This window comes from Pinus tabuliformis, chromosome 7, assembly GCF_031772625.1.
Source record: "Pinus tabuliformis cultivar Carrire ecotype Pingquan chromosome 7, CPIR1, whole genome shotgun sequence".
Classification (NCBI taxonomy): domain Eukaryota; kingdom Viridiplantae; phylum Streptophyta; class Pinopsida; order Pinales; family Pinaceae; genus Pinus; species Pinus tabuliformis.
In genome coordinates, this window is record NC_142293.1 from 669,009,046 (window position 1) to 669,033,869 (window position 24,824).

Below are 24,824 nucleotides of genomic sequence, written 5' to 3' on the forward strand. Positions count from 1 at the left end.
ATTAATATATCTATGTTTCTAACAAATTATACACAACAGAAACAAGAAATCCAAGCTCTTGAACTTTTACACAACTTTAGAAAACTCCAGTGGGGAAAAATCGGCAAAGAGGGATTTTATTAAGCTTCGCAGAATAGATCAAGTTAATATTACGACAGCAGTTCCAGAAAATTCACAGCCAAGAACAACACCAAAAAAACAACCCTATCCTCTGCATAGTACAACCCGACAAATGGTCCCTCTCTCTTCAGAGGACTCCTCCCAGGACACGACATTTCCTCTAATAAAGAAATTTTCCCTAAAGAAATATAAGGGATTCTCGATAAATATTTCTTGCTTCAAATAAAATACACCACATGGGACATATGGTACAACTAAATCAATTGTTACAATCATTACTTGGGTTGAGTAAATACGATGTGTTAGTGGAGTCTATAATATCACTAAATATTCCATATAATTCCCAACAATAAATATGGTGAATAATTCGGGTTTTATTCTTTGGATTTGTAATGGTGGTTGAGTTTTGATTTTATGCATTGGACTTGTATAACCATGGATTTTCTTGCCGTATTTTAGAGTTGATAAATCAACAAAGGTAGTCATCTTCCCACTTTATTTTAGATCCAATAATCTTGAATTAAAATGGTCTATTTGAAATATTAGTTAAAAACAAGAAGAAATATTAATACTTGATATGAGAAATCACATAGAATTGAATTATACCTTCTAGCATGACAATTGATATGTGTCATAGACACTTATTAGCAAAAATAGATGACTAATTAATTTTCGACTAAACATATCATATTGATTTCATTCCAAAATGTTCATTTATATTCATTCTCAATATTATATGTTATAAATGACATCAGAAATATTTTTATTGGAAGAGAATTTTAATTGATTTAGATACTAAGTTCTTTGATGAATTCCTTTAAATGGTTTGGAGATGGGATACAAAATCTTTATTTCATGTTTAACCTTCCTATCCATGTTTTATGTCTTCATTAGAATAGTGACTATAAGACTTATTCTTGAGAATTAATCGAACATGTGTTTTTGTAATGATATAAGAGAAAAAATAATTGGGGTTAAATTGTATTGCATGCAGGAGGAAGCATTGGAGAAATGCGAGGACATTGTTTGGAGATTTTTGTTGCGGTTAGATATAATTGCTTTATATTAAGGAATTGTTTATAATCTAATTTAGAGTTCTTAAGCCACCATAAAAGCATGGATGTTGAGTAAACATGTAGTTAAATTTAATTCACATGAATTTCTACCTCAATTACATTGGAAACATGTAATATTATTCTAATAAAGTTGCTATTTTTTTATCAATTAATTTATGTTTTAACAAATAAAACAATGAATTTTGAAACTACCCACATTATCATTGCACATGCATGAATTAAACACTACAAAACTTCTCTAAAAAAATTTCAACTCGCAAGTCATACAAACCTCCAAAACATGAATCTTAGAGAAAGAATGTGCACATAAAATTAAATATGTCATATCACATACTATATAAACTTTTATATTGTTTAAATTATTTGACATGAGGCCATAATATTATGAAATAGGACGATTCTCCTTATTCATCCTCTTGACTCTATGGTTGTAGAGCTATGCCGCTCCCTATGGCCTGCCACGTGACAAAAGGATACTTGTTGACATTTCCAAGACCATGGCCACAACAAAGATACATATGCTTTTTATTATGTTAAAATATTTAAATATAGAATTTCATTCCTATGTAAATCAACTGCAATAACCATATTCAATTACAATACATGATAAGGAAAAACAATTAGTCAAATTGAATCCAAAACACAGTCTTTTTGTCAAAGGAAAATAATGAAAATATCTATCAATAATAATAATAAATTTTGGTTTCTAAATGTAATGGTGAATATATATAATATTTATATTAATTTTTTTTTTGTAAGTGTAGGTGGTGCCTTCCTTTTCTATTTATAATATCCAATAAAACCAAATACATCGTTTTGGTGGCCTCAACCTGCCTTGAAGGGAAACCAAGTCTGTTGGCCACCTGAGTTTGCTATAAGCAGTCCAAAAACAAAATTTCACCAGTCTTTCCATCCAGGCTATATGCACTAAACAATTGAAAGTACTTAACAAACTAAGAACTATCATATAAACAACTGAAAAAAGAGTTGTCCACTAAAAGCAGAAGAAACATTGAAGGATTATTCCTTCTAATCATCAATAATCAGATCAGCATTGCCAGGGGTTGCCATGGGTTTCGTGGGAGCTTGAGTCATCTGAGCCAACCTCTGTTGGATCTCATCCAACTTGTTATCCTACATAATCATAATCACCTGTGAATTCTTCATTTCCTTTTTGAGGTTTGGCATCCCTTGGGCAATTTTGGCAATTTCCCTGGCCACCTGCTCTAGCACCTTCACAAGAAGTCATTTTAAAACCCAATAGACATGAAGAGCTTGCCGGTAGAGCATCATCCATCCATGAGTGTTGCCAGGATCTTGAATTATGTCTGCCCACTCCTCTATCTCAGGGTCTGACTGCTCTTCCATCACACTTGCCTCCATTTCTTGTATTAGCTGGTGGATGTCTTCATCCGTGCCTTCTCTATAGGCTCTTGCAGCTTCCTAGACAACAGTCAGCATGGATCTTCTCCCTCTCTGTTGGCTAGCAGGCGTTGCGGTTGACGGGTCAACTCTATTCTGCTGGCTTGGATGTCCTCTGCCTCCACAGCCCCTTCCTCAGCCCAGGTGTGCCATCTTTCCTTTTATTGTTGTCTGTTTACAATTTTCATCAACAGAAGTTAGATTTCGAGGACTTACAAACTTTCCCTCCTCCTTAACTTTCTTGACTCTTATCCCACCTCCCCTGCTCTCGTCACCTTCATTTGTCTGAGGTTTCTAGTGATTATCATCTCTCAGATGTAGGAAGGTAAGTAGACCTTCTGTCATACTAACCAACGCCTGAGCCAGGTGAAGAGTTTTCATGTTTTGCCTCTCTACCTCTCTCGTACCATTCGTCATTGGGTTAGTGGTCTGGTCCTTAGTATTTCTCCCCAGACTATCTTCTAGACCACACGTCCTCCACCCTTCTTGTGCCACTCCCTTCTTGAACTCCATTTCTTCTACACAGTGCATGGCAGAGTAAAAGGCAACCCTGCACATGCTCTCTTCTTCCCTGGAGGCAGCCAACATCCCTCTTTCTTCCATCATACCATTCAGAATAGAGAGAAAATCAGAAGAAGGTCCAGAGATGACATACCCGAAATCGCAATTTCCCGTCGAGGCTCCCACCGGTTGCGCTGCTCCCTGCTCCTCTTCCTCTCGACGTGGCTTACCTATCCTTCTCCACTTCGCCACCTTCAAATAATATAGCCCGCCTATCCCACTTCCTATCCCACTTCCACCACTAGTTCTACGTTTCTCTCTCATCCCACTCTTTCCACTCCGTTTTCTCAAAATTCGCACTGACATGCAGTACTCTACTATGGCATGTTGGGCAGTGTTATGGGTAGGAGGTGATCTCTCTGTCCTGTCGCACTCATGATTTTTCCTGCTGCCCTCACCTGTTCTCGTCCTCACGCTGATCAGGGGCCATCTGTATCTGTTGTCTTTAGATCGTGTCTTCATTATGGTCTTGATTTAATATCAATTTAAGTGGTTCTAATTCTAGCTTCTCTGAGTGAGTCACCCAGATACTATCCAATTTTCCTCCTTGTTCCTAACTTCCCCAATTTGCGAGAAAATCCGCTGCTCTGTTGCCTTCTCTTCTTACATGCTTAATGATCATGTACTCGAATCTCTTTAAGATAGTTTCTAGATCTTGGATCAGGCTAGCCATCCTCCAACTTTGAGTAACTTTGTCCCATGAAGTCCCATTAATAAATTTTTTAATTATGTGTGTGACCATTTGGGAATCTCCTTCCACTTCCAGATTGTTGTAGCCATTTCTGATTGCTATCTTCAGTCCTTGATATACTGCCATCAATTTTTCTTCATTGTTGCTCATGATGCTGCCATTATCTGAGTAAATCCATCTTGCTCTAGCTTGGTCGTCTCCGAAGAGGCCGCCAATCCCTGCCGGGCCCGGGTTACCTTTACATGCTCCATCAAAATTTAACTTTATAAATCCTGCCGAGGGGCAAGAGAAGTGAATGGGGTTGTTGCATCCTATACTAGGTTGTTTCCACATTTGCAAAGCAACCATTCCTTGTTGCAGATTCAGCTTTCTTAGAATTTGGTCTTCTTCTGGAGTCGTTTTCCAATCCGCTATGCTCCAAGTTTCTACTAAGATGGTCTCTCGAATATGACTCAGCGTTTTTCCCCAGACTTGCTCTTTAGACATCTCTTTATTTTGAAAGATTCTCCTATTTCGTTCTTTCCAAATCATCCACATATTCATGCCTACTGCTAGACTCCAGGCTCGTCTAACCACAGGGCACGTGAATTGGCCTCATCCCCATTGTTTAATTATTTCCCTGATGTTCTGTTGATCTCTGTTTTTCCTTCCAAAGAGTCTCCTTACTTCTTCCCATTGTTGTTGTGCTCCACTACATGAATTCAAGAGATGTTCTTACGTTTCCTGATCTTGTTTGCAAAGACAACATCTGGGAGGACCCTGAATCCCACACTTTTGAAGTTGGTCCTAGGTTAGGATGCGGCCTTTACGTACCAGCCACAGGAAGTGGGTCACTTTCGGCCACCAGTTGCTCCTCCAAATTTGTTTCCATATAACTGCCATATCATCTTGTTCTTGCTGAGTGGAGAGATGGTATGCTTCTTTAATTGTGAAGTTTCCCTTCATTGTATAACCCCATCTCAATATGTCTGGTCCTATTCTTATAGGTATTTTCCTTGTCTGCATTTCTTTTATATATATTTCTCTTTGCTCCCTATCAATATGTCCATTCCATTCTTCCAGGTTTTTCCAGTTTCTCCACGATTCTTCTTAGCACCATTCATTCCGGAAATCCCTTACATAATTCATCCCTTCCTCTTTTTCCTTTTGACATATGTCACTTAAAGCTTGTAACCCATTCAATCTTTCTCTTTGCTGCCAGGCTTCTTCCCAGAACTTGGCTGAACTTCCATTCCTGATTTCCCAAAAAGCGTGTTTAGTTATTATCTCCCTATTTTGACTAGCCAGATTCTATATTATAGAACCTTTCGTGGTGTCCCTTATTCTTAATATTTCCTCTGGACTTGTTGGCATATTGTATTTTTTTGTCCATATTCTTTTCCATAGGTCATCTCCTCCCTTCATCCATCTCCACCAAAGCTTAGCCCCCATTACTTGGTTCAAGGAGTAAGGATCTCTGAGGCCTAATGCTCCATTAATTTTACTTTTCACCAAGCCCTTGCAGGATACCAGTGCCCATTTTCTTTGTTGCTTTAGTTCGCCCCAAATGAATTTTTTAAAAATCTCCACCATTTTGGCACACACACCTTTAGGGGTAGCCATTGCCGAGAGTTGATAGATTGGAATCGATTGTAGGATTGCCTTGGCCAATACTACTTGGCCTACTATATTCAGTGTTCTGAAGGACCAATTGGCTAGTTTGCTTGTAATTTTCTCAATGGTTTGTTGCCAATTCGTCATCCTTAGCGATTCAAAGCTAACGGAGTGCCTAGATATTTTGTGGGTAGCTTTCCTGAGTGAAAACCCAGTATTCTTATTAAAAAATTTCTAATGTTTCCTAATGTATTAAAGAAACAGGTACAAGAATTTTCCTTATTAATTTTCATATCAGAAGCTTCCATAAAGAGGTCTAAGATCTCTTTTATTATTTTGGCTTCTCTGAGAGACACAACACCAAATAGAATGATATCGTCAACAAATTGCTGGTGAGTGATTGGTATGTTACTGTTAGAAAATTATATATTATGGAGTAATGGAACACATAAAATATTGCAGAAATATAAACACAGAAAATGCATAAAACAAGAGAGACACAGATATACGTGGTTCACCCAGTTTGGGCTACATCCACGGAGAAACAACCAGTCCTTCCTTTTATATTATCCAGCAATCTAAAGAGATACAACCTACAGCAGATCCGTTGTAACACCCTCTTTTCTCTCAATCTCCTTTCTCTTCCTCATTCAGAATATAGATATACATAGACGCAATACAATTCCCTCATATATAGTGAGGGGTTTCCTTCTAGGGAGAAAAACCCTAAATTAAACATAACTTCTAATGTCAGATCATCCGCCTAATGAATAGCCCAGATTGATTAGAAATTACTAGACTTCTACAAGGCAATTTTACATCTATTTTGAGCTTCGGGGGTGTTGCCCCCGGACCCCCCAGCCGGGGGGATTAGCCCCCACAGACCCCCGCGGGGAGACAAGTCCCCCCCACACCCCCTCGCATGGAGGGGTGTACAATCTTCCTGGAGTATACATCTGGCTGAAACCTTTGAATAAAAAAGATAATCAGGCTCCACACCCAACAATCTCCCACTTGGAGACTGATTATAACAACTCCACCGTTGCTTCATTTGCTAAACAATAACTCCACTTTGGACCTGGCTGTTTCTCATCTTCTTCATCATACTTGAAGACCAATTGAAACTGAGCAGATTCTCAGTTTCTCCCTGGTTATAACTTTTGTTCACATATCTGTAGGATTCCGGCTAGTGTGTATCTTTTCCAGCTTCAACTGTCCATCTTCCAATGCTAACCGTATGAAATGGTCCTTGAGCTGTATATGTTTAGTCTTGGAATGAAATGTAGAGTTCTTTACAAGATGTATGGCACTCTGGCTGTCACTGTATAACCTACCCAACTCCTGCTTCTTGCCCAATTCATCCAGAAACCTTTGTAACCAAATCTTTTCTTTACTAGCCTCTGTAGTAGCAACATACTCTGCTTCTGTTGTTGAAAGTGCAACAACACTTTGGATTTTTGAAACCCAACTAGCAGCTGTTCCACCTACAGTAAACACATACCCTATTGTGCTCCTCCTGTTATCTCTATCACCTGCCATATCTGCATCAACATATCCCTGTAGAGCGATGTTTGAACCACCAAAGCATAATGATTGATTTGTGGTACCTCCCAAATACCTGAGAATCCACTTCACTGCCATCCAATGTTCTTTTTCTAGATTGTTCATGTACCTGCTTACAACTCCCACTGCATGTGCAATATCAGGCCTTGTGTAGACCATTGCATACATTAAGCTTCCAACTGCTGATGCATATGGAACTTTAGACATATGAGCCATTTCTTCCTGAGTCTTAGGACACACCTCCTTACTTAATTTGAAATGGCTAGCCAAAGGTATACTAATTGGTTTTGCATTCTGCATATTAAACCTTTTCAACACCTTTTCTATGTACTCACTTTGAGGAAATGTTAATTTGTGATTCTTCTTGTCTCTAGTTATTCTCATACCAAGGATTTGTTTTGCAGCACCCAAATCCTTCATTGCAAATGAGTTTGCCAATTTCCTTTTGAGCACATTTATTTCTTGCATGTTACAACCCGCAACAAGCATGTCATCTACATACAATAACAATATAATATAGCTGCCATCATTTTGCCTTTTGAGATAAACACAATGATCAGAGTGACATCTAGTATAACCTTGTTCAAACATAAACTTGTCAAATTTTAGATACCACTGCCTTGGAGCCTGTTTTAAGCCATACAAGCTCTTCTTCAACCTACACACTAGTTTCTCCTTCCCTTTTACCTCATATCCTTGTGGCTGCTGCATATATATCTCTTCCTCCAAATCCCCATGGAGAAAGGTTGTCTTTACATCTAACTACTCAAGATGTAAATCTTTAGCGGCTACTAGACTTAAAATAGTTCTGATTGAAGTCATTTTAACAATAGGAGAAAATATTTCATCAAAATCAATACCTTTCTTCTGTGCAAACCCCTTCACCCCAAGTCTAGCTTTGTACCTCTGTTTTCCTCCCTCTTCTTCCTTCAGCCTATAAACCCATTTATTCTATAATGTTGTTTTACCTGCAAGCAACCTGACTAAGTCCCAAGTCTAGTTATGTGCTAAGGAGTCCATCTCTTCTTTCATGGCTTGCTCCCACTTCTTCCTGGTTTCTACCTACACTGCTTCTTCATAACATTTTGATTCACTAGAATCCGTCAACAATACATAATATAATGAAGGAGAGTATCGTTCAGGGGGTCTACTTATCCTGGTAGATCTTCTAACACCACTTTCAGGTGTTTGAAGTGCTTGTTGCTGTTATGGTTGTTGTTCTAGCTGTTGATCATTATGATTTGCAGGCACCATCACCTTTCTTATGATATCGTCAAGTATTGTGTATTCTTTGTTTTCTTTTTCTTGTTTCTTTTCTTGCAACTGATTCTTATACAAAACCTTTTCCTTGAATATTACATCTCTGCTCCTAATGATTTTGTGATTTTCATAATCATATAAGCGATAACCAAAATCATTAACACCATATCCAATAAAGGTACATTTATTTGATTTTGCCTCAAGCTTTGTTCTATTTTCTTTGTTAATGTGGACAAAAGCTTCACAACCAAAAGTCTTTAAAAATGAGTAGTTTACCTTTTTACCTGTCCATGCCTCCTTTAGAATACCACCATCCAAGGAACTTGAAGGCCCTCTATTTGTTAGATAAACAACAGTAGTTACAGCATTTGCCCAAAATTGTAAAGGCAATCCTACATGCAATCTCATGCACCTTGCATACTCCATGATTGTCCTGTTCATCCTTTCTGACACACCATTTTCTTGTGGTGTTCCTGGAACTGTCTTCTCTCTGCGAATTCCATTCTCTGAACAATACCTATCAAACTCTTTGCTGCAATATTCACCTCCATTATCTGATCTGAAACACTTCAACCTTTTCCCTGTCTCATTTTCAACCAAAGATTTCTATTTCTTGAAAGTATCAAATACATCAGATTTATTTCGAATACAATAAATCCAGGTTTTTCTGGTTGCATCATCAATAAAAGTAACATAATAACGAGAGCCACCAAGAGATGATACCTGAGCAGGTCCCCATACATATGTATGCACAAGCTCTAATTTTTCACTCTTCTTTTCTTTCCCAACTCTAAGGAATCTGACTCTCTTCTATTTTCCATAAACACAATTCTCACATAATTTTAAATCAACATGCTTCAAACCTGGTAACAAATTTCTTGAGTGAAGAATCTGCATCCCCTTCTCACTCATGTGCCTAAGCCTATGATGCCACAATGCCATATCTTCTCCTGTAGAGGTTAAAGCATTAACAAAATTAGAAATACCATTGCATAAATACAATGTACCAACCTTTTCTCCTTTCACTATTACTAGGGATCCTTTAGTGACCTTCCAGGTTTTATCTGTGAAAGTAGTTACACAACCTTCACCTCCCAACTGCCCTGTTGAAATCAGATTTTTCTTCAGATCTGGAACATGCCTTACCTTCTTCAATAGCCACTGATTTCCATTTTGCTATTTTATGAAAACTGTACCCATTCCAATGATTTTACAGGGTTTATCATCACCCAATCGAACTTGTCCAAAATCTCCTTGAACATAATCATGAAAATGTTTCTTATCAGGTGTGGCATGGAATGAGGCCCTTGAATCTATCACCCAGGCATCAATAATATTTTCTAATGAAAGAATCAAAGCATCTTACAACACATCACCTGTTACATTCGCTTCATGATTAGTTTCTTATTGCGCATCTCCTTCTTTTCCCTTCCGAGACTTGCAGTATTTCTTCAGGTGTCCTTTCTTCCTACATTTCCAACACACTATCCCCAATTTGGACTTGGATCTGCCTTTTCTTGACTTACTGCGATATCCTGGGCTCTTTCCTCTTTCCATTTTTCTTCCCCTAGTCTCTGCAGTCAAAGCATTACCTGATGTCTCACCGGAGCTTTTCCGTCGCATTTCCTCGCTAAGGATTGCACCAACAACATCATCAAACTTTAAAGTACTAGATCTAGAGATAGAGTTACTAATGGCCATAACTAAACCATTCCAACTTTCTGGCAATGAGCACAGAAATAACAGAGCCCTAACTTCATCATCAAAATTTACCCCTACAGAACTTAACTGACTTGTAACTGTATTAAAATCATTTAAATGATCTGTAACAAATCCACCTTCTGACATCTTCATATTAAATAAACGCTTCATAAGAAATACCTTATTTGAGGCCGAGGGTTTTTCATACAGTTTGGCCAATGCCGACATTAAACCCTGTGTTGTCGTTTCCTTTGAAATATTAAATGCTACCGACGCCGCTAGGCACAATCGTATTGTTCCAAGTGCCTTTCTGTCCAGAATATCCCATTCTGTGTCTGTCATACTCGTCAGCTTCTTTGTCTTTCTACTCAATGGTGGGTACATATCTCTCTGATACAGATAATCTTCCATCTGCATCTTCCACAGCTGGTAGTTTTGGCTGTTGAATTTTTCGACCCTAAACCTACCATCTTCCGCCATTGCTCCCACTTGAACCAGGAACCCTTCTCTCCTGCAAGTTTATCAGCCAAATAGACGTTCAGCTCTAATACCAGTTGTTAGAAAATTATATATTATGGAGCAATGGAACACATAAAATATTGCAAAAATATAAACACAAAAAACGTATAAAATAAGAGAGACACAGATATATGTGGTTCACCCAGTTTGGGCTACGTCCACGGAGAAACAACCAGTCCTTCCTTTTATATTATCCAGCAAATTGAAGAGATACAACCTACAACAGATCCGTTGTAAAACCCTCTTTGCTCTCAATCTCCTCTCTCTTCCTCATTCAGAGTATATATTTACATAGATGCAATACAATTCTAAGGCAAGAAACCCTAAATTAAACATAACTTCTACCATCAAATCATCTGCCTAATGAATGGCCCAGATTGAATAGAAATTACTAGACTTTACAAGGCAATTTTACATCTATTTTTAGCTTTGGGGGTGCTGCCCCCGAACCCCCTCCAGGGCAACACTAGCCCCCGGACCCCCCAGCCAGGGGGGATTAGCCCCCCCTAGACCCTCGCGGGGGAGACAAGTCCCCCCCGCACCCCCCCCGACATGGAGGGGTGTACAGTCTTCTTAAGGTATACATCCGACTGAAACCTTTGAATACAGAAGATAATCAGGCTCCACACCCAACAGTTACTACCCCATATCTGAATTCCTCTAATCTTCCTTTCCCTCAATTCTTTTTTGATGTATCTTCCTAAACCTTCTGCTGCAATTATGAACAGGAAGGGAGACAATGGATCTCCCTGATGGAGTCCTCTGGAGGCCTTAAAAGTTTGAGAAGGAACTCCATTCACAAGGATGGAGAAATTGGGCGAAGAGATCATGGCGGAGACCCATTCGATCCATCGATTACAAAAACCAAAGGCCCTTAAAACCAATTTCAAATAATCCCAATTCAAGTGGTCATAAGCCTTGGAGAGGTCCAGTTTAATCATCATACCTGCTTCCTTTTTTGTTTTCAGAGAATGCACTACTTCTTGAGATACAACAAGACCATCCAGGATTTGGCAACCTTCCACAAAACCTGTTTGTTCAAGGGAGATAATACTAGAGAGAATAGGCTTAAGTCTTTTAGCCATTAGCGTAGCTATAATTTTATATATAACATTGCACAGAGAAATGGGTCTAAAGCCCTGGGGCTCTTCAGACTTAGCATCTTTAGGAATAAGAGATAAGAGAGTTGAGTTTAAGCCTGTACTTACCTTCTGATTTCTTCTTGATTCTTCCACCACGTCCAGGATATCTTGGCCCAAAAATTTCCATCCTGCTTGGTAGAATTCCACTATAAACCCGTCTGGTCCAGGGGCTTTATTCTTCTTCATCCCTTTCACAATCTCTTCTACCTCTTCCAGAGTAGCTGCCCTCATGAGAGCTAGATTTTGATCCCTTGTAATCATGCTTGGAATCTCATTGCATATTCTCTCAGTGGCTTCTCGTCGATCTACATTAGATTCCGTAAGGAGTTCTTTGAAGTGATTTACCAGAATTTGTTCCATTTCCTCATGCTGAGTTACTCGTAGTCCTTCTTCATCTTTTATGGAGAAAATTTTATTTCTCTATCTTCGCTGGATCATTGCTTGATGGAAGAACTTTGTATTCCTCTCCCCTTCTCGAAGCCAATTCACTCTAGATTTTTGTCTTCATAGAATCTCTTCTTGTTTCCTTCATTCTTCCATTTGTCCTATTAGGATCCCTTCTTCTCTGGCTAGATCATCACTTCTGCCTGCAATTATAATTTCTTGTTGGATTTTCTTCATCTTCTGATCTAGAAGCTGCTGGTCCTTAAAGATGTTTCCAAATTCCTCTTTGTTCCATTTTTTGATGTTTTCTTATAGTTCCTTTAATTTTAGCTGGAAGGCCTGCATCTTGTTTCTTCCCCTTTGCTGACTTTGTTTCCACCATTCTTCTACTTTCATCATAAAATTTTGATCCCCAAGCCAGAAGGCTTTGAACCTGAAGGGCTTTTTCTTGGGGCTGACTTTGATGTCAAGTTCTATTTTGATCATCCAGTGGTCCAATCCCATTCCCGGTAGAATCATTGCTTCAATGAAAATGTCCCGATTTATAATCTGTTCTGACAGTAGAAATCTATCTAGTCTGGAGGCGATTTGGTGTCTACCTCCCAATCTGTTGTTCCATGTGTAGATCCCGTTTGTTGTCTGAATGTCTACCAACCTTTGTTCTGCTATCATATCTCCAAAGGCTTCCATATATGCATCTGTCATTCTAAGGCCTCCCCTTTTCTCCTTTGGGGATGTGATCATATTGAAATATCCTCCTACAATCCATGGAGAGGCTGGAAACATGGAACATATAATTTCCAGGTTCTGAAGGAAATTCCTGCGTTCACCTGGTATATGAGGACCATATACATTGGATAAAAGAACCCATTCCCGGGATCCTATATTCCTGAATCTTCCTGAAAGAATTCGAGGTATACTGATCCAGTCTTCAAATTGAACCTCCTCTGGGTTCCAGAGGATTGCCACACCTCCCGCGCTACCTATAGCATCCTGACCAATTATCTCATAATGTGGCTTGAAGTTGCTCATAACATCTTTTAATTTTTGTTCTCTAATTTTTGTTTCTTGAACTAGCATTATATTGGGTTTATATTTTTTGAGTCTCTCTTTCAGATATCTTTGTTTCCCCTTACTATTCAGCCCTCTAATATTCCAGGTTGTGATGATCATTTCAACAATTTAAGGGGTTGCTGGAATACCTCCGACAATGGCACCACTCTTCCTGAGTTTACCAACATCTCTCCAACCATTTGGATGGTCTCGCTCATAGGTCTTCTTCCTCTTTTCCTTCCTCCTTTCCCTATAGTACCTACTTCTGTGCTTTGTCCTCCTTGCGTCCCTAGCTGTTCTGGTTGATTTGTTATTATTGTCCCTCATTTCTCCTTGTATCTTTGGAACATGTCTTTGTATAGTTGTTTCTGGTCTTTGGGTATGAATCTTTCATCCAAATGCCACCATTCTTGCAGAAGTCTCTTCATAACCTGTTCTTCTTCTCCTTCTTTGTCTTGTTGTGGGTCTATCTCCATTTGGTTCTGTTCTTGAGGTCGATCTGTCTTCTCCCCCTCCTTTTCTATCTCCATATTGTTTGGCACCTTATTTTTTCCTTTGTTTTCTTTTATATGCTCCACTATTTCATCTTCACCATCCTCACCTTCCGCTTCCATTTCTTCTTCTTGTAATACTTCAAACTGGTTCTGACTTTTCTGAGTGCCTTCTGGAGAGGGTGGGTTCTGTTTAGTTTTTTCTCTTTGGGGTTTTCTTCACCTCAGTACTTCTGTAAACCCTTCATTGTCTCCTCCTCTTTTCCTTTCCTCCTGTTCAGTATTCTCCTTTCTTCCCCCCAAATCTGTTGGTGTTTCATTGGCAATCATCGGACAAGATTTATACAGATGGCCGTATTCATGGCATCGTCTACATCGAAATGGAATATGTTCATAATCCACTGGTTGTTGCCATACCTCATCATGGTATTCCACTTCAATATAATCCGGAAGCGGTTCTGTGATATTCATGTAGACATAGATCCTAGCGTATGATGTATATCTACCTCTTTTGGTAGTTTCTGCCACCTTGACAAAGGTCCCGATTGAATTCCCAATCCCCTCTAGAATCTCTGGATCTCAGAACTCTATTGGAAGCCCAAACAGTCTAACCCATATTGGTGCTACTAGCATTTTCTCTTTGTCTGGATTATAGCATTCTTCCCATTGCCTCATAAAAAGGCCTGCATTATTGAAGAAGTATGGTCCCTCCTCAAAGATCCTCTCCTTATCTTCCAGGTTTGCAAATATTACCGTGAAGAATCCTTTTGCCCCTAGTTTTAGGTCAATATGTCCCTTGGGCTTCCATCTCTGTTGTATCTATTTAGTCAGGTCTTTCTCAGATGGCCATGTGCCTACAAACTTACAAATGAGAGCATGGTCTTTCATATATCCTCTGTACTCCTCAAGTTTATTGTTTGGAATAACAAACCTGGGTTTTTTTGTTGCTCTCGGTAGACATTTGTTCCCCGTCCTTGCTTGCCATATTTCCCCCATGACTGGCGTATCCTTGCACGTCTCCCTGAGCCACCACTCGATCCATTCCGGCTTGTTTCTCCTGCTGCTACATTCTTATAGGAGGGGATCTCTCCCCCCCACCGCTCGGTTCTGTCATCTCTTTTGTCAGTCCTGTCTATTTTCGGGGTTTCTTCCTTCAATCGACCTAGCGTGGCTTGGTCTAAACTTCTGCAGGTGGATTCGGGTTCCCCTGCACCCTGACCAGGTGCAGGTCTGCCAGAGGCCGCCCGTTCCAAAACCCTAACCCTAATCGTTCGTCTTTGTCTTCGGCTTCAGTGCTTTCCATCCCTAACTTATAATCTTTATATTAATTATTATTATAGTATGTTTTAGTTTTTCTATATTTTGATTCTTATTGAGGGGAAAGGCTCATTCTATAGCCAAATGTGAAGACTATGTGTAAGTATATACATCCGTGTTAAAATAAAAATAAAATATTATCTAAATAGAAAAACAATGTTTGTTATAATAAACTATATTAATAATAAAAATACCAATTTAATGTTTGTAAGATGGCTCAATGAACATGTTATGTAATCTCTATAACACTCAAAAATACAATTTAAATAATAAAAAATTACACATTGTCTTTTGCACTCTAAAATAAATTTGCACATGAAGAAATTTAATCTTTCTAGACTTATTTTAGATCCGTGGTTAAGATGGGTCTATACTGTTTAGCTAAATTTTGCAATAATTTTTTGGTAAAGTCAATTTTCTCTATTTAAATCACATTTTGCATATATAAACAAATTCAAAACCCAAAAAAAACCTATAATACTAAAATTACATTTTGAGTTAATCTTATAACTCAAAACTGTAATTTCAACAATTCTTTATCAAATATATATATATACTAAAAATACAAAAATATATATTTTATGACTCAAGCTTTTGATTTCTTTAATATATACCAAAAATAATATAATAGTAAAAGATGTACGCTAAATTTTTAATATATATTTTATAAATATAAATGATAATAGCCCATGCATCATCCTCCTCCATCATCCTCTCGTCAACTACGACAATGACTCATTTGTGGTAGTTGATGTCCTAATACCTCCGAACTTTATAACTCTAGAAAAGCTTTGTGATGAGAATATCAATCATTTTACATTTTTTTTTTACTTTATGCCAAGAAACAGTCATCACAAATCTCGGTGACCTGCATGATTCGGTCAAACCAGAGATAGAACACTAAGAAGCTTAAATAATTGGCTTTGAACTTTTAACGTGTGCGTCATATTTTCTATTGTTTTCATTCCGTTGAAATGTCTGCGTTAGATCACCTGCCATTGCACGCTTGTACGGTTTAGTTGAAAACATTGCGTGACTAAAATATGGCTACCTTTTTCTAATCTGCAAAGCATTTCCAACTACTACGTACAGATGTCTCCGAAAAAGCTATCGTTTTGTTGACATGGTAAGTAATAGCTGGAGGAAAAAATAAAAGCTTGTACTCATTTGATTTATCTTCACAACTGCGACATATCATGGTGATATCACTGAATGATCACTGAATGAACGTAATATTTCAGGACACTATCATAATATTATTTCCTTGGAGAATAAAGAATATCATGGGTTTGGGGATCCTGTTATCCCAAGGAAGGAGTACTATGTCTTCTAGAATAAAATCCCTATTATTCTAACAAAGTCAAGGGGGAGTCAAATCAAAGGGGTGGTGGGTTACGAATGTGCGGATGATAGAAGATTGGAGGATGATGGGTTACATCTTTCGTTAGGTTTTGTCGATCTAGCTTCTTAATTTGTGTTTAAATATCTGTGACGAGACGATTCCGAAGGCGAGGTGAACCCTTGGCAACTCACAGTGGTTAGAGAGCGGACCATTAAAATCAGGAGGGAAGAGCAATTTGGTGGGCGGAGCACAAAATGAGGTGCACAAAAAGAAGACAAGGAGAGAGCTCCTCCACGCCAGAGATGAGAAAAGGTATATGGTCACCTGAGGAAGACGTGAAACTCAAGAACTATATGATGAAGAACAGCCTTCTCGGCTGCTCCTGGAGCTATGTGGCCAAGCAAGCTGGTAATACCTTGTGTACCCACTCGCACGTTAATTTCAATTTTGCTCAACTGTGCTTTAGTTTATGTGCTCAGCGTAACATACTTAGGCGCACTTGAACAGCTGTGTCTTTAAACATGTATAAACCGTGCAATGCAATAATGTTAGCATCGAGGAAGATAGGTAGGTGCTTTTACAATAGGATCAATATAATGCATTAATATTATCATAGCATCAATATATTGATTGAGATTGCAGAATTTAAGGATCATGGAGTGACGATCTTCTCTTTTCTGTTTTAATTTTATTTTTTTTGGTTGAAGGAATTCTCAGGAGAACTAGAGATTGTATCATTTGATCTTCTAAAATAACAAAGATACATTTTCCTTTTCCAACAAAAATATTATAATGAGAATATTAAAGTGTAATTAAGTATAGAGTTTTAAGCCTGTAATGTAGAAGGGAAATTGAGAGCAATGAAATTATTTAGTTAATAATACTAACAATTTATGTTTAACCTCTCAGTTAATTATTAATGGTAGGTTTTGATTGCTAACATTTATAAAGGTGTATATATTTTATTACTTTGAGTTTGAATCTGGGATCCTTTAAAATATATATATAGATATAAAATTAATTTCTGTTACTCACTAAAAAAATGTTACATAGATAACCAATTTTTTACAACTTTGGTTTGTCTATGGAGAAAAAAAAGTTTTTTGCTCACAATTTAACAAAAACATAACACTAGTTAAATTAGTTCTTGCTAAGTCTACTAAAACCTATACTCCTCATAACATATATATTAACATGTAAAGGATAAATATTAAATTATGACTTGCAAAGAATTGAATTTTATAGCATATAATTTCTTGGATGGGAAATTAAAAGAGAAATATTGTAGGCCATGAGAGTTATTCAAGAAGAGTTCCTCGAAAAGATGAGCATTTTCCACAATTCAAAATAGTTTGATCCAAGCCAACATGAGAACCATATCCTTATGTCCGAGGTCTATATCTATGTGCTCGATTTGGAGCTCATCTAGTTGCAGCAATGTTTCTCTTTTAGCGTCGTTGCGCTCTAAAAGAACCTTGCTAATAAGTGCCTTAATGTTCTAGTATAGTTCAATGGTACTTAGGTACTAGTATTGGCATCTTCGAGTGTGACCCGGATTAGGGACCCATTTAGCCACTAATGACAATGCCTTTGCATTAGTAAGTTAATCCTTATTTATAAGAACCTCTACTGAAACATGATCAATTTCTTGTTGAATGTTCTCAAGAGTCTATATCTGATAGAAGCAAGTCGGATTATGGGCATGAGGGAAAGCTCTTACGCTCCCTTCCTCACCGATAGAGGAGAGGAAGAGCGACTTTAGTGAGGAAAAAGCTAACCTTCAAAGGCTTAAAATTCACACTAGACAAAATACCAGTAAACATATCAACAAGGTGGTGAACTATTCAGAATGGGATAGAGTTGGAAGTGAGACTTCCCCATACCAAACCGAGGTATGTTCCAAAAATGGGGATGTTTCCATTAACACATAAAGCCAACAACAATAATAAACATAAAATTGAGTGCAAACATAATCAAGTCCTTGAAATACCTTAGTGCCAACACATCCCTAAGTGTGGCCAATGCGATAGATAGGGTGTAGGTACATGGTAGCCCTACCAATCCAACCAATATAGGGGCACTCCACGCCTGGAGAAACTTACCTCCCCTCAAGAGTACTTAGACATAACCCAACAACTAGCTTGCTTATAATCTCCAAAATTTCATTTATCTTATCCATTAAAAGTTGAATAATAGCCTAAATTGGGGAGGCTATGTCATGAGGACTTGGTCCTACCCCTCTTAACAAAAGAGAAACAACAATTCAAGAGCAGAAATCAGGTTTGGATGGGGGAAGTTGGCACAACTCGACAAGGATGAGAATGTGTATTCCTTCGCCAACCCGAGTTACACCTCACCATCCTATCATTGAGAGAGTTCTCTTGAATGCTACCCCGGGTCATAATGATTCTCAAATTGTTGTGGATCAGCAAGGTAATGAGTTTGGGTCATGCGGCGGGTGAAACAACCACACCTCCCCTTCCAAGTTAGTGGCATGATGGCAGTGGAGCTGTCCCTTCTCATGTTTGAAGAATGTTTTTCACATCTATCTATCTATCTATCTATCTATCTATATTCATTTAATTTTTCATATCACTTTTTAATTAAAATAATTTTATTTAAAAAACAAAACAAACAATTTTGATAATACTTTTGTAAAAATTTAGCCCCGATGGTTAGCTCAATTGCTAAAGCACCTTGCCATGGGAGGTCCTGGGTTCAATTCTCCTTAATGCCTTTGAGGTTAGGCTAAGATTAGTTTAGCTGGGGGTGTGGTCCCTTCGGATAGACCTACCATGGTATTCCACGAGATTTTTTTGTTTGTTTGTAAAATTTCAATAATTACAATACAATAACATAAATAGTTAATATAGTTTTATTTTGAATTAATTTAACTTAAATTTATTGTGTGAAACATTATAAAGCATAAAATTCAATACAATAACATAAATATTTAATATAGTTTTATTTTGAATTAATTAATTTGAATTTATTGTGTGAAACATTATAGAGCATAAAATTCAAACATTAAAATACTTAAATTGTAAACCCCACACACACACATGTTAATTTTCTTTTATTTTAATATAACATTGTAAGAGTGAAATACATATATTTTATTTATGTACCTATGTCAGAGTAATTTTAGGGTAAATGATTAGATTGATTTTACAATACAATATAGTATCTTCAATATAGCATGAGCCTAGATATATTTTAATTTTGGATTTACCAAACATTGAGAGGGATCAAATCTCTCAAGGTACAAACTTTTTTTTGAGTGCACAATTTGAAAAAAAAATTACCCCTAAAAGATTTGATCCCTCTAAGCACTTGATAAATCTAGAATTAAAATAAATCTATGATGGTTTAATATTTCTATATTAAAAATACATTATTTAATTATAAATTTATATTTATATGTTTTTATTTTTCTATTAAAGTGTAATAATATAAATATGTTTAATATAATTTAAATTTATTTAATGATTAAAAATATAATTGCCAAACAATTATTCAAATAGTAGATATCACAAATTGTAAATTGGGAAAAATTTAAAAATTATGATTTTAAAAAGGCATTACACACTCCTTTGTTATGATTCTCTTTTTCTTGTAGTTTGTTGGTAATATGATTTTTGTTGGATTTTACAAATCTAATCCATCATTTAACGAAATGGTACGATTCTATTTCTTGTATTTGGTTGGTAATATGATTTTTGTTGGGTTTTTCAAATCTAATTCATCATTTAACGAAATGGTGGTCTCAGTGAGGTTTTTAGGTTTTTTATCTTGCACTTACACATCAGATATTGTCCATCTTTACCAAATCTTTTTATTTGGAAAAAATGAAAATTCATTAGAATTCTTTTTAGAAAAATGAAAATTCATTGGGACTTTATGCCTTTAAATATACTACATTAGAGAAGAATACCATGGGGCAAAGCATAGGTTGTAAAAGCCCTTGCCCTAAAATAATGAGTCAAAATGTTTACATAACATTACATCTCTTCCATACTGAGATGAGAGTGCTTCTCAACACAAAAATTAATACATTACATAACAAATTGAAGAGCGCATTTAAATATAGTTCAATAATTAAGTATTAATAATAATAATAATAAAATTAAATATATTTAAAAAAAAATTAAGTTATATATATATATATATATATAATTAAAATATTTTTAAAAATAATATATTAATTTATATTTTATATATATATATCTATATATATATATATATATATATATATATATATATATATATATATATATATATATATATATATATATATATATATATATATATATATATATATATATATATATATATATATATATAACTTTATTTCTATATATAACTTTATTTCTTGTAATATTGTTTATATCATTTCATATGAAAATACCTTGATGGGGTGGATGAACGGAATTATGAGGGGAGCGGAGGCAAACTTCACCTCCTCTTCGAGTTGAACCATGGTACAAGTGGCATGTGCTATATATGCATTCATAAAATGGATGTTTCACGATGGAATGTGTTCATTTTATATGTGTGAGGGTAAGTGAATTGATGTTTTTAGTGAGTTTCAGCATGAGTGGTTGGTAAGGTGGTAGAGAGAATGAAGTGTTTGTGTAGGCCACTAACTTGTGCAAATTTCTTCGACCATGGCTCTAAATCATACAGGTGGTCATCTGTAAATGAGGATTTCCTTGGTTCATTGTTGGAGGCTATCAATGTCAGATCTAAGACCCTGGAGAGGAATTTAGCTAGAGGCTAAGTTGTAGATGGGTAAGCGAGACATGTGAGAGGAGCTTGCATACCTCGTTTAAGGTAGTGGAGACAAAAACCTGGTATTCAGATTCAAGCACCTTGGTAAGTCTACAAAACTAGTATCTTGATTTATATAGTGCGATCTTGCATTGTATATAGGGGAGGTGTTTAATAACTGTGTTGGTCTCTGGGCTTTACAATTCCCTACTAACGATATCCTAGGCTTACAAGCATGTGAGAGGGTTCGTACAAAACTAAGCTGGCAAACAGTGTCTTCTCCTCTAGTCAATGAAAATTGGGGTCGGTGAGGTGTCCTTAAAGCACCAAGAATCCCAACTTTGTTTTGGGAGTCAAGCTATTGGGGATGGTGGCAAAATTGTTAAAGGAGAGTTACCATGGTCTTCCACTGATAGTAATGCAGTAAGGTTTGGAGACGGTCCTTGCTGGAGGTGGCCACCCACGAAAGAGGTATGGATGTTGCAACCCTGGAATTCTATAGTTGGGTGCTAGGGGTTGGTGGATTAATTGGTTTTTGGTGCGTCAAAGGTGGCTTGGTGCTAGGAATAATGGACTAGAGGGGTGATGAAAATGTTTAGATAGAGGGGTAAAGCGAGGACAGTGATAGGACCTCAATAACAGGGGGTACAAAAAAGAGGATAAGTCATGGTAGTGGAGGGAGAAGGTGTCATGGATGCAAATATTGGTGAGGTGGTGGCCCATAACCTTGATCATTTGTCTAGTCGTGTCTTACTTCCCACCTCCTTTAACACCTTGGAAGCTCAATTGCAGCAAGTCACAACGCTTCTAGAATAACTAAGCCAAAATATAGACGATGATTGCAATGAAATGATAAATTTCATGAACGACTTGCAGCGCAATCAATGGAACATGCAGGATTGCCTAGTGTCACTTTGCTAAGGCCAAAGGCAACTAGCTGAATGTATGGAACAACTATAGGATTGTCTAACACATGTTGAAATTCATGTTCTTGGGGAACTTGGGCTTCTAGATCCTGGATCATCCTCTCATTCATTGATGTTTGTGGGTTGTGTTTTATCTTAAGAATCTTTTGAGCATATTAGTCAGTTCTTGGCATTTTGTAAACATCTCTAGTGTTGTTCTTTTAGCCAACCAATGTTGTTCTTTTAGCCAACCAATATGATCGAATTGAAACCTAAAAGCACTAAATTTTAGACAAACATGTTGTACTCTTTTGATTGATCCACTTAAAAAAACCATTTCTTATTAAAATTAATATTAACATTTATAATTTAAAGTAAAATTAATAAATTATAATTTAATTTATAATCATCATTAATATCATCATTTTCTATTAAAAAACTAACTTTTAACTTATTGAACATCGAAACATTAACTTATAAACCTAATAAACATTATTGAACATCGAAACATTAACTTATAAACCTAATAAACATTGCGCTAGCATTTATTAGAAATTCATTTTAAACTAAATTAAATTAATTAATTCTTTTATTAAATGTTATTAATAAAAAAAAATATATTACAAATAAATATTTTCAAACCCGTGAGTTACTTATCTTTAAATTTGTAGATTTTCAAAGATATAATTCCATTATTATTATTATAATAAATAAAGATAAAAATCCATATTCAAGTGATTTAAAACTCAATCTATTCTCTTCTCTGAAGAAGTTCAAATCCACACTTTAACATTCTGAACATCCAAAATCTATTAGAAAGTGCACGCTCATAATTTTACTTAGGTCAATTTATATTCAAATAAATAAAAGGTTATTGGGAAAAGTAATAGACATCGTTCCCACCAATCAGTATTGGGTGAGTATTTTATGATATTGGCTCGAATGCTTATACAGGTCTGCAAAGATGCGGAAAGAGCTGCAGGTTGAGATGGATTAACTATTTACGACCTGGCCTTAAGCACGCTGCAATTTCACCCATAGAAGAACAATTGATCATACACTTACAGTCCATTCTTGGTAACAGGTTTGTTTGCTTTCCTTTTTCCACACCCTTTATTTCGTCCATTTCCTACTTCTTTGTTATACTTATTTCACATCAGTCTCTACTGATCTTCCGTCCCTTAACTTTCTGAATGAATGGTATTGACGAGGCAGGTGGTCTCAAATTGCTGCCCATTTGCCTGGACGTACGGACAATGAGATCAAGAATTATTGGAACTCTTACATCAAGAGGAAGCTCAAATTGAAGCACTCCACGGTACCCTTTTCATCCTCCACTGAATCCAACGGCAAAATTTGTACAGAATTTATTACACCCTCACAATCAGGCGATACCTGCATTACCGATTCAGTGTCAGCCAATGCTCGTGATGCTTATACGTTGCTTCACTCTGCCAAGCCGTTGGACATCATGTCTCAAGGGTACCTGCAGTCATTCTATAACATCTTTAATGGATTGGTAACCGCAGAAAATCGGCACTCTTCTGTTCACAACTTATTGGATTTAGAGAAAGAAGAGAAACTGGAGCAAAATAACTTGTTTCCTATTAACGCAAACCCCAATGACAACGAGATAATTCCTTCTTCTCAGCTCTGGCTTGCTTCTACTAACACCAATCATAGTTTCTCCAAGGTTTTTACATGTGCAGGTCTCAAAGCCCATGATCAAACTTATAATACCGCAAAATTATCAAGATGTGATCAGTTAATGGACTCGTCGACTACATTGCCGCCTCTTGAAGTGCCCACTTCTGCCATTAACCCTTTTGGTTGTACCATCAGCTAACATGCTAATGTTGAAGGAAAATGAGAATAAGATGATAATCGATTATTCGTCTTCCACAGCATCCTCTGGAATAGAACCATGGAGCTCTAGTCATGCCCATTCAAATGCCAACGGATTTACTGATGTTTATCCGGGAGCTTATACAGCTCATATGGTAGAAAATTGCGCGAGCCAGCTGCTTGTCGAGACTCAACACCAGTCATGCCTACCAATTAATTCCCACTCCCAAGTTAGTGCACCACCAATTATATCGCCAGAGGCTGATCACTCCTTGAAAGTCCAACCTGAGCATCAGTTTGATTGCACCAATGATGTGAATTTGAGATATGATTGCTCAACATTCCTAAATGAAGAAGCCAGAAGACGAGAATTTAAAACATTCGACTTGAAGTATGAAGGTGAGGCCGGCCATGTTAATATTTGGACACAAGAGGAGCACTTTTATAATCTCGAGACTGATACTGCCTCTTCTTCTCTTCTGGATCATGAAATCTGTTTTACCTAATTGACTTTGAAAGAGAGGAATCTAATTTTCCTATGCACGACAGATCTAATCTATGTCAACCGTTTAAGGGTCGCTTTCACCACATCAAAGAAAGCTCATGAAATGTAGTTGTCTTTTTCAAAGAAGGTGCAAAACCTATGAAATGATTTCTCTGGGCACTTCGATTCTTTCCTATGTTTTCTCATCTTCCTAGTGGTAATTTTGATATACGAATTTTCACTCGATGCTATTATATATTTCAATTTTCATTGATGGCACATTTTATAACATGGGAGATGGGTATCTTAATCGTACCATACCTGCGTACATTTCCAAATCAAGGTAATTTCTGTATAAAGTAAGGTTGAATGGCTATCAGATGTAAATATTGATAAATGGAACAGAGTTTTATTAAAATATATATTTTAATTTTTAAGTTATTAAATTGTTAAAAAAATCCTGAGGTAATTGATTAGATTTGAATATAACATATGCCCCGTTCTACGATTTTTTCCATCCCCAACCTATTTTAAATAGGCGAGTCATCTCGATTAAACATATCAATTTACATTAATCGGCAAATT

At 36.8% G+C, this 24,824-nt stretch overlaps 1 protein-coding gene across 1 annotated transcript; it reads left to right on the forward strand.

Moving 5' to 3' along the window:
- The first annotated feature begins 16,537 nt into the window (after positions 1-16,537).
- LOC149249230 (uncharacterized) lies at positions 16,538-23,756 on the forward strand. The gene is made up of 3 exons (XM_089452410.1): positions 16,538-16,643; positions 22,865-22,994; positions 23,126-23,756. Exons 1-3 carry the CDS (start codon positions 16,538-16,540, stop codon positions 23,754-23,756), a joined length of 867 nt encoding a protein of 288 aa, XP_089308536.1.
- The last annotated feature ends 1,068 nt before the right edge of the window (positions 23,757-24,824 follow it).